The sequence below is a fragment of the Mastigoproctus giganteus genome, chromosome 4 (assembly GCF_048544385.1).
Source record: "Mastigoproctus giganteus isolate SK-2022 chromosome 4, ASM4854438v1, whole genome shotgun sequence".
NCBI classification, from domain to species: domain Eukaryota; kingdom Metazoa; phylum Arthropoda; class Arachnida; order Uropygi; family Thelyphonidae; genus Mastigoproctus; species Mastigoproctus giganteus.
The window spans coordinates 88,676,416-88,697,232 of NC_143578.1; the positions used below are offsets into that span (position 1 = coordinate 88,676,416).

Below are 20,817 nucleotides of genomic sequence, written 5' to 3' on the forward strand. Positions count from 1 at the left end.
CATTTGGATTTATTCATGCTTTAAAAGTATTCAGGAAAAGGAATCATTAGTTGGCAGTAATATATCAATGTTGGGAGCTACTTAAAGATATAACTGTTGTCAAGGGTCAAGGAAAGTAATTCCGCTTTCGTAAAGGCAACTGTACGAAAATTATCTACAATTAATATTATCTACAACCTTTATGATGTAAAGGTTGTAGATAATATTTAAATTCCCTTCAGTGGGTGCATATGATGATGTTATCAACTACAAATTCTAAAATGGGAAGCATTTGAGGAAGTTACTAGGCTTTTAATACCAATTAAGAGATATTGTTCCATTATTTATTTAGATATAAATCTGATATCCATTCAGGTTTATACCTAAATGGATATCAGATGAACTGATGAGATTAGTGGCAAAGAAGAAAAATGCATGTAATGCTTATAAATTAACAGTGGACACAGAAATCTAATAAGTACAAACTAGTCTGCAGTCATGTCAATAATGGGGTTAGCCAATGTAAGGCAGATTATAAGTCTTTGGCTAAGAATGCAAAAAAATGTATTAAAGAATTCTTTGCTTATGTAAACATTGGAAGGAATGGGGTGAACCCCATTGGCTCACTAGATATGATGGCATTACTGTTGATGATCCTGTTCAGATTGCTGACAAGCTTAATAAATATTTTGCTTCTGTTCACACATGAATAAATTTTTAGGGATGACAATACCAGAAGTATACCAAATTATAATGGGACTGAAGGATTTTGTGATAACTGAGAAGAAAGTGCAAGTGAAATTGTTGAAGCTAAATGTAAATAAGGCACCTGGGACTAATAGGATCAGTCCACCTATATTAAAAAAGCAGCAAATGTGGTAACCATACTCTTAGCCATAATTACCATGTTTTATGTGTGTCCCAGGAGGTTGAGATTTGCAACATACATTACTCCTTCTCTATATAGTCACCACCCAAAGCAACACATTTTTCCCATCTTTTGTGGCACTTCCTTATTCCATTTTTTGTCTCACTTTGCTCTTGAAACCATGCTTCTGTCACAGAAATTCCATGCAAAAATTATTTCAACTGTGGAAAGAGGAAGAAGTCAGAAGGTGCCAATTCAGGAGAATAAGGCAGTTGGGAGAAGATAACAAAGATAGCAAAAACAGGAATTTATAATGATAGATATTAAACTCTATCAATGGTGGCACTCTGTCACACATTCTACTCTAAAAAAAAGGAACATAATAGTTAGAGCAATGAAACTTCTGACATATAAACAAGCAGTTGAGTCAGTAACACATGGCACTCATAAAATACACAGAAGGTGGTCAATGGAAAAATTTTTTGATATCCCTTCATATGAATGCATCTTTGAATCCAAGGGAGGCCTCTATTGGAAAAGTGCAAATGTCTTCCCAGTTCAATCAAAGGGTGAAGTTAGTAATTAAAGACTTGGAAGGTTGGTTTCTGTTCAAGAAAAGATAATGGAGTCACAGGTTAAACAAGTGATGCAGGACCATCTACACAGAAATTCAATGATGCATTACAATGATGCGTTACTGCATCATTACTATGATGCAGTAACGAAGGAACTGGATGCAAAAAAAAAAATTGCCATCATATGCTTACATTTCAGAAAGCCTTTTGATACTATTCCACATCAAAGACTTCTGCATAAATCAGGCTTTAGTAGCATTTTACTGTTATGGATTAAGCAGGAGAAGACAGAGTGGTAATTGGTGGGCACTGCTCTCCTTGTACTACAGTTATTAGTGGAGTTTCTCCAGCATACAGTGCTGGGCCCATTGCGATTTTCAATATTTATTAATGATATTGTTGAATTCGAATCGGGCTTAATGTCTAAGTTTGCAGATGATACAAAGGTTGGCAGGGTGGTAAATGACAGTAATCAGATGTTCTTCTGCAACAAGGTCTGAAAAAATTAGGTAATTGAAGTTTCATATTAATAAATGCTAGGCATATGAATAGCAGTAATCCCAGATTAAAGTATCAACAGTATGGTATCACATTGAAGTTAGTAGAAAATGAAGATCTAGAGTAACATGCAGTCAGATGTGATGTTCTCTGAGAAGTGCAGATTGGTTGCTAGGACAGCTCATGGGGTTTTATCAATGATACACAAGAATTTTTCCATCAGGAACAAGGAGATAATTATTCCAGTGGTAAGGCCACATCTTGAGTACGACATTCAGACCTGGAAGCCGTATTTAGGCAGGATGTAGATATGTTGGAATGGGTGTGGAGAAGAGCAAGAAGATTAATAAGAGAGAACAAATGAATACTCATACAAAGAAAAACCAATTCTATAACTTGCCATGTCTGGAAACTAGGAACCTGCAAGGAGATCTGATTGAATTGTTTAACCTGTTACCTTCCTCAGATATTTGTGAGAGTGCATTTATCGGCTGTAGTTTTTGGAATGTTGAGAAACATTCCAAAAACAACATAAACTACATAACGTAACATACCTAAAAGTTACCAACAGTAAATTCTAAGTGGGAAGCATTCAAGGAATTAATCGTGGATGCTACTAAAAGTTTCGTACCTATTAAGAATTAACTACATTACAGAATAGTTATGTAATAATTAACTACATAACATTCCAAACGTTATGCTGTTAATTAAGAAAAACAAAATCAAAAGAAGTGCATCCAGTTGATATAGATGGACAGTGCATTGTTGAGTCAGTTTGGTGTGACATAAGCACTGCGAAAGCAAAAATAACAGTAGGAGTGTGTTATAGGCCTAATGACTCGAATGAGTACAATGAACAGTTGCACAGAGAAATAGAGTGGGCTGGTAAATCAGAATGTCTTATCATGGGGGATTTTAACTTCCCAGATATTGACTGGAACTTTTGGGTTGGTCACTCACACACTAGTAAGACTTTTGTGGATTTATTGGATGATTGTTTTCTGCAACAGCATGTTCGAGAGGCAACCAGAGAGGGTAATACTCCTGATCTGGTTATCAGCAGTGATCATTCGTGTATTAAGAATTTGCAGATAAAGGAACCACTAGGTGGTTGTGATCACAGTGTACTGATGTGGGATTTACTTAAAGATAAAATTACCATCAGGGGTAAAGGAAAGGGTTTTTGCTTCTGTAAAGGTGAGTACAATGGTCTCAGACAGTTTTTAAATTTTGTACAGTGGGATCAACTGACGATGTTACCAACAGTAAATTCTAAGTGGGAAACATTCAAGGAATTAATCGTGGATGCTACTAAAAGTTTCATACCTATTAAGAAATATTGTTCAAGGTTTAGGCCTAAATGGTTATCAAATGAACTAATGAGGCTCGTGACACAGAAGAAAAATGCATGGGATACATATAAAGTATCAAGCCACTCAGAAGCCTATGGCAGATATAAGCTAGTCTATAATCAGGTCACAAAGGAGGTTAGGCAGGCAAAGGCAGATTACAAGAAATCTTTGTCAAAAGATGCTAAGAAAAACAGCAAGGATGTCTTTACTTATATAAACTCTAAAAGGAAAGGGATGAATCTGATTGGTCCACTTGATATCGATGGTTCCACTGTTGATCGATGGTTCCACTATCCTTCTCAGATAGCAAACAAACTGAATGAGTATTTTGCATCTACATTCACACATGAGGAGTTATTAAGGTTTGAAAATGGCAGAAGGTTATCAAATTGTAGCAGGATACTTAATGATTTTGTAATAACTAGAGCAAAGTGGAGGAGAAATTGTTGAAGTTAAACATAAGAAAAGCACCTGGGGTGGATGGGATCTATCCAGCTATATTAAAGGTGGCAGCAAAGCAACTAAGCAAACCCTTAGCCATAATTATGAGCTCATCCTTGGACTCAGGGGAGGTCCCCACGGACTGGAGATTGCAAATGTACCCCCAATTCACAAAGGGAGATCGAAGGGTGACCCGAGTAATTACAGACCAATTAGTTTAACTTCTGTTCTGGGTAAAATAATGGAGTCACTGGTTAAAGATGCATTGCAGGATCATCTAGACAAGACTGCAGCAATAATTCAGACACAGCAAGGGTTTGTTAAGGGAAAACTCTTGTCTGACAAATTTGATAGGATATTATGATGTGGTTACAAAGGAACTGGATGCAAAAAATAATGTTGGTATCATGTATTTGGATTTCAGGAAAGCATTTGAAAATGTTGGCATTGGAAGACTATTGTACCAATTGGAGCAGAATGGTATTAAGGGTAAGTTGCTACAATGGATAAAACAATGGTTGAATGGGAGAAGACAAAGGGTGGTAATCAATGGGTGCTGCTCTTCGTGGACTAATGTTATCAGTGGAGTTCCACATGGTTTGGTGTTGGGTCCTCTGTTGTTTTGTATATTTATCAATGATATTGATGAAGGTATATCAGGCTTAGTGTTGAAGTTTGCAGATGATACAAAGGTTGGCAGGGTTGTTAATGACAGTAATGGCAGTGTGCTACTGCAACAGGATCTAGATAATTTGGGCAGATGGGTTAAGAAGTGCCAACTGAAGTTTAACCTTGACAAATGCAAAGTACTGCATATGGGTAGAAGTAACCCCAGAGAAACGTACCAACTGTATGGTACTACACTTAAGGTGGTAGAAAATGAAAAAGACTTGGGAGTAATTGTGTAGTCAGATATGAAGTTTTCTGAGAAATGCAGACAGGCTGCCAGGGTAGGTCATGGAGTTTTGTCAATGATATATAGGAATTTTGCTAGCAGGGAAAAGGAGGTGATTATTCCTCTGTATAAGGCAATGGTCAGGCCACACCTTGAGTACTGCGTACAGGTCTGGAAGCCTCATTTTAGGAAGGATGTAGATTTGCTTGAGCGTGCACAGAGAAGCGCAACAAGATTGGTGAGGGGAATGAAGGGATCCTCTTACCAAGAGAGGCATAAGTTCTTCAAATTGCAGTGGCTGGAGACTAGGCACCTGCGCGGTGATCTGATTGGTATGTAAGGCCTTGAATGAGTTGAGCATGCTGAATTCCGATGTGATCATTCACTTGTTCAGATTACAAACCTAAGGGGGCATAAATTCAAATTAAGAAAAGACAGATGTAGAATAGATGTGCAGAAATTTGCCTTTAGACAGTAGGTGGTTAATTGCTGGAACAAACCTCCATCTGTCGTTGTGTAAGTTGATAGGTTAAATAAATTTAATGAGGAACTGGACAGGCATTTGGAGAGAATGGTGTGTTTTTTTTTGGCTGATGCTGCATAAGCTCATACACTTGCTTTCTTGCATCACATGCCACTACTACTACTACAACATTCTGAAATTCTCAACATTTCAAAAATTTGTAAATAATGTTTGAAAAGTAAAAGTCTGCAATTCATAACTAAAAGCAAATTGCTTTTGGGCTGAGCTATAAATCAAAACAAACTGCAAAATTTTATCAAAAGTTTATTCCATATATATAAACTAACCTCAACACAAGCTTAAAAAAAAACTGCATATCAAGCTGTAAACATTGAATACATTTTTTGAAAGTACCTGAAATAATCTTGAGAATACATAGATTGACATATGTACTCATGGTATAACATCAGTATCTGTGGATAACTTGATACATATTTTCATTTTCATTTTCATAAATTCATCTTGACAATGAACAACTTCAATGCTTGGAATCTTCACCTGACATTTGACCACTTTTGAAAATATGAAAAAACACTTGAACAACACCTGTGTCTTTCCAAAAACTGTTTTTAGCATTTTATGAGTCTCTGAAGCTATTTTCCTAAGTTTAAAGCAATATTTGATGCAAACTCTTAGCTCCAAATGATGCATATTAGCTTAATTATGGAGTGTGCACACACACACACACACGCACACACACACACACACACACACACACACACACACACACACACACACACGACACACACACACACACACACACACACACACTTATACAATAACAGAGGACTCTATAATGGTGAAACTTGCCATGCTAACTCATGGAACAGTACAGTTGCATTTAGCAGTGATGCAAACTGATTGCTGTTTGTACCCTTAGCTCCCAGCCCAGGAACTTTCAATCTACATGTCATGTACGGCTTTCCTGTGGATGTATTGTGCATGTATTTGGTATTGGTATTAATAGTGGAAAATGATGCAAGAAAGCAAGCTTATGGCACCTCCATAGTCAGGTGGGCAGGAGCAGCAGTGCGTAGCACATGCTTCTTGATTACACTGGGGTTCGAGCCAGTGACCACCAAATATGGAGGATGTGGAAAGGTCAGGGAATGACCACCGCATATCTATCCCCGGAGCAATATGGCCTTAGTTGCTAATGCTCCTAAAAACCAAATAACAAACAAACATCAGACAGAACGTTTCTAGACAGTTTGAGTTGGCAGTTAATTGATTTCTCCATTACTTTAGAAAGAGTAGAAGTAATTGGAATGGGACGATAATTGGACCTAACCATCCCCTCCAATAGTTTGTCTAGTTCTTCCTTGAATATATTCAGACTACCCACTTCAACAAGAATGGATGGAAGCTTGTTCCTGCAATCAACCAACGGGTGGTTGATTGCTAAAACAAGCAAATATTTGTGTTATTTTTAAGCAAGTATGTCTATTAGTTTGTGGTTTTTCTGCTGTATGAATAAATAGTTCTTTTTAGAAAAGTATTTTAATTTCTTCCATTTGAATTTGGTTTTTCTTTTTGTGAATAGCAAGTTTATAGCTGTTTGCCATTACTTACTTCAGATACAAAAAATATAGATATAAAAAGAAAATTATTATAAATTAAAAATAATATAGAATGTGTGAGTGCCCCTTCAATTGGCAAAGAAGTGATTAATAAAATAACAAATAAATAATAAAATAATATAGCAATGCAATGAGATAGTGAGTATAGACAGACTATTGCAGTGCATAATAAAAAAGTAATGTGTAATATGTGTGTTTTTAGATAAGAAATACTTACCAGCAGGAAAGGTCATCTGCACTATGTGTGTTTCATTGAAAGAGAATTAGTTTCAGACATACCAGATTTTAATCAGAAAGTTATTCACAAGTTTGCTGAGAGCAAAGAGCTCTTTATTTGAGTAAAGCAAGCTTCAACAATTGGATTTTATTTTTCAATAGTTATTCCATATTATCAAAAAAACTAGAAAATTTCAAAATCAAAGCACTTGCAACCAGCCCTTTCTCATACCATAAGCTGCCACTAAAGAGGACATACATTTAAATTTTGAAAGAAAAATTGCAGAATAGGTGTATGAAACTCTCACTTGGTCTTGTATTGAATGTTGTTGTTAATGTTAATTGGTTTTTTAGGAGCATTAGCAACTAAGGCCATATTGCTCTGGTGCGGTGGTCATTCCCTGACCTTTCCGCATGCTCCGTATTTGGTGGTGACGGGCTCGAACCCCGGTCTAATCAAGAAGCGTGTGCTACGCACTGCTGCTTCTTCCCACCTGGCTACGGAGGCGCCTTTGTATTGAATGGAAAATTTATCTAAATTTAAAATGAGATTGGACAAATAATTTAGACTATTTATCCAATTCTCTTCACTATCTTTATTTACCTATTTCTACTTTGAATAAATAAGTAAATAAAGGGAGTGAAAGTAGATTACTCCTAATAAATTTTGTCCCTTTGCATAGTTTTGAATAATAAGTAATAGAAAGGTTTAAAGTGTCTAATAAATGTTGTTTTCAGTTTCTACCTTAAATATAAATGATATGACAATTAGTAATGTATTGACAACTGAATTTGAAACTAATAATGGTTTTTTTTTTTAGACAAGGGTGTACATTAAATCTTATAGCTTTCATCATGATATTTGATGATATCATAAAGAAAATCAAAAGAAGATTGAAGCGATTAGATTTAATTATTTGCAATCAGCATTTTTTTTTTCTCTGATTAACTAAACATTTATAAAATTATTATTTTCATTATGAAGTGATTATTGTTACCTTAAATTTTATAAAAGTAGCAAATAAATGCGTTATCTACTTGTTAGCATATTTTAATTTTACGGAGATAGGAGGACTGTGCTGCCTATTCCCTGTGTCAGTCTCAGTTTCTTTAAATATTCATGATTCTAGATGAGGTGATTAGGCTCTAAATAGAGCTAAAATATGCTGTCATGAAGACTAAGTTAAAGTGAATTGTGTACTTTCTTTCTTTTTGAAATGTACATGATGTCTTTACATTAATACAAGTTATCAAAGAATAAATAATGTTTTTCTGACTGCTTTCAAAAGGAACTTTATCAATTGGAATAAAATTCAGACTTTTGTTTAAACTGTAACATTATATCAATAATATTTTGTTATTATTGTTGAAGTTCCATACCCTATTTATAAAGAGTTTTTCATAACATGGGAGCTGTACTTTCAGAATTTATTCAGGACCTGAAAGCAGAACAGTTCATATAAATGTGTGTCCAATTTTGGGTAGTTTTGAAGATATGAATATTTGAACTTTCAAATTTAATATATTTTTTAAAAGTAAAAGCTCCAATCTATGGAGTTTTCAATGTTAAAAAAAATAATAAATTAATAAGAATAAGCAGACATGTACTTAGTATGAATGAACATTTTGCTAAGTATGTGTCTGCTTATCCTTATTATTTTTATTTATTTTTTTTTTAACTGAAAAACTCCATAACCATTTTTAAAAAGCCAAATATAGCTCTTTAACCATTCAGAATCAGACATATGTTATATGACTAGTTTTTGCTATTTTCAGGTCTTGAATTTATCCTAAACACATAGCCTATATGTTATGAAACACCCTGTATAACTACATGTAATTGTTACTATATTTTGTTTTAGTTGTAATTTTTTTTTTTTATGTAGGTTCCTGTAATGGTCAAAATACGTGCAGAATATATAACTTGCCCTGATTTTAATCCTTCTGTAGTAGCTAAAGCATCATCAGCTGCTGAAGGTTTATGCAAATGGGTTATGGCTATGGAACTTTATGACAGGATTTCCAAAGTAAGAAATAAAAGTTCTTTAATGCTATCTCATTAATCAAAGCGGCTCACATCTGGTGAGTATGGGTTTGGCACACCCAGGGTCCTGAGCTGGATATCATCATTCTTCTCTTTCTTGGTGATTCCTTTCTACCTCTCTCTCTCTCTCAGGGTAACTGTGGAATTTTTTTGGTTGGTGCAGCATAAGCCCCAGGCTTCCTAGCACCATATAGCTAATAATAATAATAATAAAAAAAAATGCTGTTAAATTTTTTGTCATCACCATCAATATTTTATTTTTTGAATAGATTGCTGCATGCAAAGAAGTAAAAAAAAGAAGTAATGAAATGTAAAAAGTAATCTAAAAAGTAATGAGAAAAATTGTAAAAGAAAAAAAAAAAAAAATAATTCATTATGAAAAATCATTCAAAATAATCCCTGCACTATACACTTGTTACACTTCACTTCCAGTCACAGAAATCATTCTCGAAATTCCTCCCAATTGGCGCCTCCATAGCCAGGTGGGAAGGAGCAGCAGTGCGTAGCGCACGCTTCTTGATTAGACTGGGGTTCGAGCCCGTCACCACCAAATGCGGAAAGGTCAGGAAATGACCACCGCATATCCCGGAGCAATATGGCCTTAGTTGCTAATGCTCCTAAAAACCAAATAACAAAACATAACAAAACAAAACAATTCCTCCCAAGTTATTTTTTTTTTATGGTCATTTTAGATGCATATATGCATCTTTATGCATATATTATACTAATATACGCATAAAGTGCCGTAATATCTTCACCATGTCTATCTGTCCACATGTAATAACTCAGTTCCCAGTGAACGGATTTTCGTGATATTTTATATTTGGATCTTTCCGAAAGACTTGTCAAGTCATTCTAAATTTCATTGCTAATAGAAATTCAGTAGAAAGTCAGTAATTATAATCTTTTTTTTTTTTCATATATATCACTTAGGCTATCCATACATACATATGCTATGAATTAATTAGTCAACATATTGGATATTATGTTTGCTACTATGTGCTGATTGGAAGAATGAATGGGCAATATAGCAGATGCACAGAAAAGAATTGTTCTTGGTTTGTGAATATGAAACCTGAGGAGCATTTTTTTTTTTTTTTTATGTTATCAGTTTAATAAACACATAAATCCTGAGTTACTATCATTTTCTGGGAAATGCCAATACGTGTTATCTTCCAATTGTTATTAAAATCCAGGAAGAAATAAATAAAATACATTAAAAAAATGTTGACTTTATTAAATCATAGAGGATCCATGAAATATGTGTTGTTCAATTTCAATTTTTATTAAAAATCCAGAAAAAAAAAATTAATAAAATATTACAAGTTATTATTATTATTATTATTAGCCATATGGTGCAAGGAAGCCTGAGGCTTATGCTGCACCAGCCAAAAAAAATTCCCGAGTTGCCCTGAGAGAGAGAGAGAGAGAGAGAGAAGTAGAAAGGAATCACCAAGAAAGAGAAGAATGATGATATCCAGCTCAGGACCCTAGGCGTGCCAAACCCATACTCACCAGATGTGAGCCTCTGGGTGAGTGTTGTGTTGTGAGGTAAGTGCAGTGAAGTGAAAATAATGATTTTAATATAATTAATTAGTAATTGATTTCTAACACATCACTTACTTCACTTCACGTCGTTTACTTTTCACTTCTGTAATCACAAAAAAAGAAAAAATAAGAAAAATAAATAAAAATCTATCACTCCTGAAGTGTAGTATACTGTGTACTTTTACCTAACTTGTATGATGCAGGAAGAGAAAGAAGTCAGCTGGAGCCAAATCCATTGAATCCATTTTTTGGGGGAGTTTGATTTCAGTAATTCCTTTTTATAAAATAAATCTTCAAACATGAAAGCTTTGGTCTAATCATCAAATTTTTTGTGGCAATTGTTTCATTGCTTCTAAATAAAATTAGGTACTTATGGTACTTCCTTCTGGAACAAATTCCTTGTGAACAATTCCTTTTGAATCAAAAAAATAAAAATATTAACAATGTTTCATTTTCAGTTTTTGGAACCAAGTTGTTTTGGTGTTGAGATGACTTTGAGCACATCTCAGAGCTTTGACATTTAGTCTGAGCTCACATTCAAAACACCGTGAATCATTCCCAGTAACAATCAACTCTGAAAAGGAGGGTTTGCTATCTGCTGTTTCTAATATTTTACAAACAATTCACAATTTTTCATTTATCTAAATTATCTGGTAAAGTGGACCTCATCATGTCTTTTCCAATATCAAACTTGCTCAATATTTTCTGGTCTTCTTTCAACAACAGGCCTGTTGTTATTTGGTTCATCTTTACTTCTTTAACTTGAGAACATCAGTGATAAATTTGTGCTTGAGATAAAATATGCATTACCATAATCAGATGTTCAGAGTCTCACTGACACTTTTCCAAACTTAACTTAAAATTTAATATTGTAATCCTGCTCCATTGTGACTGAACATGTTGACATGTTTTACAAATCTAATTGAAATGCATTTAAAAGAGGGAAATGCTTTATATGGACATGCATGCACATCTAGCATATCTATCTTCATTCTTATTAATGTGACTTGTATAAAGTTTATATTTCAGAATTATATTGACATAAATGATAATGATTCTGAGAGAAGAATGAAATTTGTCAAGATTTTTATCAGAAAAAAAAAGTGGTGTGAATAAAAAGTTTCTCAATGAAATGAGTTAGACTGATGAGCAATTTTGCCATAATTGCATTTATTGGGCACATGATAATCCACATTTGTTGGATTATCATGTGCCCAAACAGAAAGTTCATTTAATACTCCTAATTGTTTGGAAGGGTTTGGAAGAGTTAACTTGCAATGTTACCAGAATATGCTCCAGGTACCCAGTGATCTTGTGTTAAGGTGACCTTGCTACAATTTGCACTCTTCCTTGAAAAGTAAATCATTTCCTTATTTATATTATAGTAAAACTCAATTATATAGCCGAGAGGGTCCCCAACCTTTTTCATCGGAGGGCCACATAGAAAATTCATAACAAATAGCGGGCCAGAGTCGGTGCAATTTTGACAACTAAAAACACTGTAAACCAAAAATGAAATTTTAGCGACTTCATCAGGTCAAACAGGGTGTACAAGATAGAAAAATTATAAAAAATTGTAAACACAGGATATTTATTGTAAATAAAGCCATAGTGATATCAAAAATCACAATTTTTATTGATATAATCACATTTGATATTACAGAAATAGCAAATCAATGAGATGTTTGTAGTTGTTTTGATTTAGCAGTAATTGAAATGTTAGGTTTAATGGTAGAAGTTCCCAATCTTAAAAATTCTTGGAAATTTTCATCTGTCATTTTTGATCGATGTTTGGATTTTATATATTTCATTTTTGAATATATTTGTTCACATAGGTAAGTGCTACCAAAAATAGAAATTATTCTTCTTGCTAATTTTTTCAATTCTGGAAATTTTTTCTGTCAAAGTTTTATAAAAGTTAATTAATGTATCATTTTTTAATAATGCATTCAGGTTATCATTACTTTGAAGATCTGTGATTTCAATTGTAGATCTTTATCTATTTGTGAAACATTTACATCAAATGGATTCAGAAATAATGTAAATAAGTTTCTATTGTTTTCGAAATCAACAAATCGATCAACAAATGCTTCCATCATTAATTCAAGATTTCGGACAAAATTGTCAGTAGAAAAATCACAATTGGGCATATTATTATATAAACTTTCACAGCACAAAAAATGGGAAAAATTATTTTGATCAATTTGATTTTTAAATAATTCTAATTTTGTCTGAAATGCTTTAATATTGTGGTACAAATCATTTACCAGTTGATCGTGACTTTGGAGTTTTTTATTCAGTGTATTCAAATGTTCACAAATATCTGTTAAAAATGCAAGTTCCCATAACCATTTAGAGTCTGTTAGTTCTGGGACTGGTTTTAATTTTTCATTCATGATTATGTCTATTTTGGTTCTGAGTTGAAAAAATCTTTTTAACACATTACCGCGACTCAACCATCATACCTCCATATGATACAACAAATCACCATATTCGCTTTCGATGTACTCCAAGAAAATTTTAAACTGACAATGGCCAAGGCCACTTTTGCGTATAAAATTTACAATACTAATTATAGTCGATATGATTGAGTTTGAAAACAAAAATTTACTGGACAACAATTGCTGGTGAATAACACAATGAAATTGCATAGATCTTTTGATGTTTTTGGAATCAAAATATTTATTAACATGGCTGATGAAACCAATATTTTTTCCAACCATATACTTTGCACTATCAGTCATAATTGCTGTCAACAATTCCCAATCAAGCTGCAGGTCTTCAAATGCTTTTGATATGCTATAAAATATGTTTTCACCAGAGGTTCTATTCTTCAAGCTTTCAAGTGCAGCCAGTTCTTCTGTGACTTCAAAATTTTGATTTATAACACTTATGTAAGTGAGTAACTGTGCTGTGTTGGTAATATTTTCACTTTCATCAATTGCAATCGAAAAATTTATAAAATCTGTAACTTTTTGTTTCAGGTCATCTTTAACATTAGCAGACACGTCTTCGATTCTTGTTAAAGTTGACGTTGATAAACTTATAGCAGCAAAGTGCTTACCTTGATCAGGGCAAAAATTCTTCTGCAATTGCTAGTCACACTCATTACACAAACTTTCCATCAGTAAAAGTCCTCCCTTCTTCAGCAATGATCTGAGATGCTTGCAAACTAACTTTAATTAAATTTAAATTCTGATTAGTGAAACATGTCATCTGTTGTTGCCTCTTGAAATCAAAGCTCAGCTCTTGCAATTTCTTGTTTTGCAATTCTCCTTGAAGTTTATCGTAAGTTGAGGCATGTTTTGTAGTATAATGCCATTTAAAATTATATTCTTTCAACTCTTTCAGAAACTGCTTCCTTACATATAAGGCAGGTACATTGGTTATTGTCCCTTATAAAAAAATAATTAATCGACCAAAGTTCAGTGAAGACACGACATTCAGAATCAATTTTTCTTTTCCGTGATATTTTGGTTCATATAATTAAAATTAAAAATTCAAAGTTAAATAAAAATAAAATTAAAAATAATATGCATTAGCAAGGGCACATGATGCAAGAAAGCAAGCTTATATAGCATCAGCCAAACCCCCCCTTCTCATTTCACTTATCTAACCGCTCCAAATGTTTGTTTCTACATATAGTTCTTCCTTGAATCTGTTGAAGCTATCAACTTCTACAACGACAGATGGAAGTTTGTTCCGGCAATCAACCACCCGCTGGCTAAAGGCAAACTTTCGCGCATCTATCCTACAACTGTCTTTCCTCAATTTGAATTTATGCCCTCTTAGGTGATTATTCTGAGCAAGAGGAAGACTCCCATCAGCATTGAGCATGCTCAAACCATTCAAGACTTCATACTCCTCAATCAGATCACCTCGCAGGTGATCTGATTGAGGCAAAACGGCAAAACTTAAACCTTTCTTCATAAGAGCAACCCTTTGTTCCATTCACTAATCTTGTTGCCCTTCTCTGTACTTGTTCCAATAGCTCTACATTCTTCTTAAAATGAGGCCTCCAGACCTGTATACAGTACTCAAGGTATGGCCTGACCATTGCCTTAATCCCCCCCCCCATACTTCTCCTTCAACCCATGCACGGTACTAAGTACTATAGGTTTTGATACCTTTCATGTTTGGGGTTTTCATAAAAAAAAAAAAAAAAAAAGGGGGGGGGGGGGATAATCACCTCCTTATAACTGCTAGGAAAATTCCTGTATATCATTGAAAAGACACCATGGGCTACTCTTGCACACAGTCTCCACTGCTCAGAAAACTTCATATCTGCCTGCACAATTACCCCCAGGTAATTTTCACTCTCTATTTCTGTCAGTGTAATACCACACAGTTGAACCACCAAATAAGGAGCATACGGAAAGGTCAGGGAATGACCACCGCACCGGAGCAATATGGCCTTAGTTGCTAATGCTCCTAAAAACCAAATAACAACAACAACCACACAGTTGATATGTTACTCTGGGGTTACTGCTTCCCATATACAGTACTTTACATTTGTCAATGTTAAATTTCAGTTGCTACCTCTCAGCCCATCTACTCAACTTTTCTGGATCCTGTTGCAGCAGTGAACTGTCGTTAGTATCATTAAAAACCCTGCCGACCTTCATATCATCCGCAAACTTGGACAGTAAGCCTGATATACCATCATCAATATCATTGAAGAATACAGAACACAACACTGAACCCTGGGGAATTCCACTAATAGCATTAGTCCAATAAGAGCAGTGTCCATTGACTGTCTTCTCTCTGTCTTCTCCTTCTCAACCATCCCTTTATCCATAGCAGCAATTTGCCTCCAATGCCACACTGCTCAAATTTGAGCAGCAGCCTTCCATGTGCAACAGTATCAAAAGCCTTTCTAAGCAAATATATGATATCAAAATTATTCTTTGCCTCCAGTTCTTTTGTGACTACATCATGGTATCCAATCAAATTGGTCAGACAAGACTTCCCCTTAACAAACCTATGCCGTGCCTGAGCTATAACTGAAGTCTTGTCTAGATGATCCTGTAGTCTTTCTTTAACCAGTGCCTCCATTAATTTCCCTGGAACAGAAGTTAAACTAACAAGTCTGTAATTACCTGTGTCTCCCTTTGAACCTCCTTTGTGGATTGGGGTCACATTTGCAGTCCATGGGTACCTCCTCTGAGTCCAAGGAAGCTGTCATAATTATGGCTAAGGGTTTGCTTACTTCCTTTGCTGACTCGTTTAATATAACTGGATAGATTCCATCCACCCCCAGGTGCCTTTCTTATGTTTATCTTCAACAATTTCTCCTCCAGTTTACTCTCAGTTATTACAAGATTATCTAGCTTACTGCCAGAGTTTAATACACCTTTGGCATTCCCCTCCCTGAATAACTCCTCATGTGTGAATTGTAGATGCAAAATATTCATTTAGTTTGTTAGCTACCTGAACAGAATCATCAACAGTTGAACCGTCATCAAGTGGACCAATCTTATTCATCCCCTTCCTTCTAGAATTTACATAAGTAAAGAACTCTTTGCTGTTTTTCTTTGAATCCTTTGCCAAAGATTTCTCATAATTTGCTTTTGCCTGCCTAACCTCTGTTGTGACTTGGGCACACACCAGCTTATATCTATCATAGGCTTCTCTGTCACCTGTTAATTTATATGTATTCCATGCATTTTTCTTCTCTGCCACATCTAATTAGTTCATCTGACATCCATTTAGGCCTAAATCTTGAACAATATTTCTTATGAAAAGCCTAGTAGCTTCCAAGATTATTTCTTTGAATGCTTCCCATTTTGAATTTGCTGTTGGTAGCAACATCAGTTGGTCCCACTGTATAGAATTTAAATACTGTCTCAGACCACCATAGTCACCTTTATGAAAGCAACAACCCTTCCCTTTACCCTTGATGGTAGTTACCTCTTTGAGTAAATCCCACTTTTGCACACTGTGATCATTGCCACCTATTGGTTCCTTTATCTGCAGATTCTTAATGCATGAAGAATCACTACTGATAATCAGATCAAGAGTATTACTCCCTCTAGTTGCCTCCAAAACATGCTGCTGTAGAAAACAATTATCCAATAAATCCAAAAAAGCTTTGGTAGCATGTGAGTGACCAAGCCACAAATTCCAGTCAATCTCTGGAAGATTAAAATCCCCCATTATAAGACACTCTGATTTACTGGACCACTCTATTTCTCTGCACAATTGCTCATTATACTCATCAGCTTTATTAGGCCTATAACACACACACCTACTCTCATTTTTCCTTTCCCAGTGCTTATGTCACACCAAACAAACTCAAAATTGCATTGTCCACCAACATAAGTTGGATGGACTTCCTTAGATTTTATGGTGTTTCATAACTAAAATCATAACCCCTCTTCCCTTCCTGTCATGTCTATCTTTTCTGTACACACTGTACACATTGTACTCCCTAAATTCCAGTTCCGCACTGCTTATGTCTGTGTGACACCATGTCTCTGATATCCCAACAATATCTGCCTTTGATGTCTTGACTAGCACTTCAAGCTCATCTAATTTATTAACTATACTCCTAGCATTGGTGTACACAAAAGTATACTAATTCAAATCAAAAGGGACTATGAAGCCCAATAAGTCCTATTATTATTATAATAATCTTAAATTATAGATTGAAAACGTCATACCTTTTAGTAGGACTCGACACTCAATTGTGAATGATTATAATATGAACCCCCCCCGTGTATTGTCATAAATGAATCAAGTTAAAATAGCTATCAATTAAAATAAGCATGCCTTCAATTGTCATATCATATCAAGGGAATCAGAAAGAATCATGGAAAGACAGCGGCCACTAACCTCCAAAAACCAACTAACACCACAAGCCATCATGAGAATTGAAAAACAATTGTCACGAATTCTAAAAATGACGACACAAATAGATTAATTCACACATAAATTAAACTTTAAAATCGTTATTTAACTTCTTTTAAGAGACCACCTTATACAAAAGTATACATACACCTGTTTCTACTCTGTTACCCTAACACAGCCCATGTATTTACTTGTAACACTATGACTCCCAGCACTCTTGAAATCCCCATTGTCTTGCTTTCCAGGCTACTGCTCAATTGTATTTCAATAGAAAAACAGTGCAAGAATCACTTTCACCTCTACCAGCAGCTACTATTAATCTTTTAGTCCATGTATCCCCCCCAAGCTAACAGTTTTCCGACACACCTAACTCTGCCTCGATAGAATCAGCAAATATTCTTGCACCCTTTCTATTTAAGTGTATCTCATCTGCATTTATATAAATAACACTAATAAATTGTTGCAACCGATTTGCACCAGACCGCTTACCTGGAGCACATGATAATCAGTGCAGTGGCCCGGCGACTAGTGTCTGAATGAGAACAGCTGACCAGGAGAAAGATTAATATGCATATTCATATTTACATTGCAAACTTCAAAGAGTACATTGCATACAATTCTTTCACTAATACTTACTTGATTAATATTTAGATTAGTGTTTAGCAATTGTTTTAACAGGTGCTTATTTTAACTTTACTATTTCACTTTTTGACACAACACTCTTGTTTCGCTGGAAATACTCGAGGCTATAAACTTATAGCCTTGGGCACTCACACTGTTGAGATTTCCGACATCGCAAGAAACACTGCTGCCAAGTGGAAGCACACAGAGTTGCAACAATGTTGCAAAATTATATTTAGACACATTTACATTATATTTTGATTAAAAATATCCTTATATATATACAATATGTAGCAACCAACAAAGATTTCTATAGAATAAATTTCAACGAGGTGGATGAAATCATCTTGCTGGCTGGATGAAATCATCTGGCAGGCCAGAGCTGACCCACGAGCCGTAGATTGGGGACCCCTGATATAGTCCATAGTAAAGAAAGTACCTTACTAGATAAGTAGTAGTAGTAGTAGTAGTGGCATGTGATGCAAGAAAGCAAATGTATGAGCTTATGCAGCATCAGCCAAAAAAAAATCACACCATTCCCTCCAAATGCCTGTCCAGTTCCTCCTTAAATTTGTTCAAGCTATCAACTTCCACAACAACAGATGGAAGTTTGTTCCAGCAATTAACCACCCGCTGGCTAAAGGCAAATTTCCACACATCTATTCTACATCTGTCTTTTCTTAATTTGAATTTATGCCCCCTTAGGTTTGTAATCTGAACAAGTGGAAGGATCCCATCAGAATTCAGCGTGCTCAATCCATTCAAGGCCTTATATACCTCAATCAGATCACCGCGCAGGTGCCTAGTCTCCAGCCACTGCAATTTGCAGAACTTAAGCCTCTCTTGGTAAGAGGATCCCTTCATTCCCCTCACCAATCTTGTTGCCCTTCTCTGTACCCGCTCAAGTAAATCTACATCCTTCCTAAAATGAGGTCTCCAGACCTGGACGCAGTACTCAAGGCGTGGCCTGACCATTGCCTTATACAGAGGGATAATCACCTCCTTTTCCCTGCTAGCAAAATTCCTATATATCATTGACAAAACCCCATGACCTGCCCTGGCAGCCTGTCTGCATTGCTCAGAAAACTTCATATCTGACTGCACAATTCTCCCAGGTCTTTTTCATTTTCTACCACCTTAAGTGTAGTACCACACAGTTGGTACGTTTCTCTGGGGTTATTTCTACCCATATGCAGTACTTTGCATTTGTCAAGGTTAAACTTCAGTTGCCACTTCTTAGCCCATCTGCCCAAATTATCTAGATCCTGTTGCAGTAGCAGACTGCCATTACTGTCATTAACAACCCTGCCAACCTTTGTATCATCTGCAAACTACGACATTAAGACTGATATATACCTTCATCAATATCATTGATAAATATACAAAACAACAGTGGACCTAACACCGAACCCTGTGGGACTCCACTAATAACATTAGTCCAAGAAGAGCAGCACCCATTGATTACCACCCTCTGTCTTCTCCCACTTAACCATCCTTTTATCCATTGTAGCAACTTACCCTTAATACCATTCTGCTCCAATTTGTACAATAGTCTTCCATGCGCAACAAGTGTCAAAAGCTTTCCTGAAATCCAAATATATGATATCAAAATTGCTTTTTGCATCTAGTTCCTTTGTAACCACATCATAATATCCTATCAAATTTGTCAGACAAGACTTTCCCTTAACAAACCCATGCTGTGTCTGAATTATTGCTGCAGTCTTGTCTAGATGATCCTGCAATGCATCCTTAACCAGTGACTCCATTATTTTACCCGGAACAGAAGTTAAACTAACTGGTCTGTAATTACTCTTGTCACCCTTCGATCCCCCTTTGTGAATTGGGGATATATTTGCACATCTCCAGTCCGTGGGAACCTCTCCTGAGTCCAAGGATGCTCTCATATTTATGGCTAAGTGTTTGCTTAGTTGCCTTGCTGCCTCCTTTAATATAACTGGATAGATCCCATCCACCCCAGGTGCTTTTCTTACGTTTATCTTCAACAATTTCTCTTCCACTTTGCTCTCAGTTATTACAAGATCATTAAGCACCCTGCTACAATTTGATAATCTTCTGCCATTTTCAAACCTTAATAATTCCTCACCTGTGAATGTAGATGCAAAATACTCATTCAGTTTGTTTGCTATCTGAGCAGAATTATCAACAGTGGAACCATCGATGTCAAGTGGACCAATCAGATTCATCCCCTTCCTTTAAGAGTTTATATAAGTAAAGAAATCCTTGCTGTTTTTCTTAGCATCTTTTGCCAAGGATTTCTCGTAATCTGCCTTCGCCTGCCGAACCTCCTTTGTGACCTGATTACAGATTAACTTATATCTGCCATAGGCTTCTGAGTCGCTTGATAATTTATATGCATCCCATGCATTTTTCTTCTCTGTTAAGAGTCTCATTAGTTCATTTGAAAACCATTTAGGCCTAAACCTTGAACAATATTTCTTAATAGGTATGAAACTTTTAGTAGCTTCCATGATTAATCCCTTGAATGCTTCCCACTTAGAATTTACTGTTGATAACATCGTCAGTTGATCCCACTGTACAGAATTTAAAAACTGTCGGAGACCACTGTACTCGCCTTTACGGAAGCAAAAACCCTTTCCTTTACCCCTGATGGTAATTAAATCTTTAAGTAAATCCCACGTCAGTACACTGTGATCACTGCCACCTAGTGGTTCTTTAATCTGAAAATTCCTAATACATGAATGATCACTGCTGATAACCAGATCAAGAGTATTACTTTCTCTGGTTGCCTCTCGAACATGCTGCTGCAGAAAACAATCATCCAATAAATCCACAAAAGTCTGACTAGT

General features: G+C 35.5%; 1 protein-coding gene across 1 annotated transcript in view; it reads left to right on the forward strand.

Annotated features, from left to right (window-relative positions):
• The window catches only part of LOC150086891 (dynein axonemal heavy chain 7-like), a 1,233,418-nt gene that overhangs the window by 828,069 nt on the left and 384,532 nt on the right, over window positions 1–20,817 (forward strand). The window contains exon 41 of the mRNA XM_090372313.1: window positions 8,814–8,954. Within this exon, the coding sequence (XP_090228439.1) occupies window positions 8,814–8,954 (141 nt within the window). The remainder of the gene's footprint in view (window positions 1–8,813; window positions 8,955–20,817) is intronic.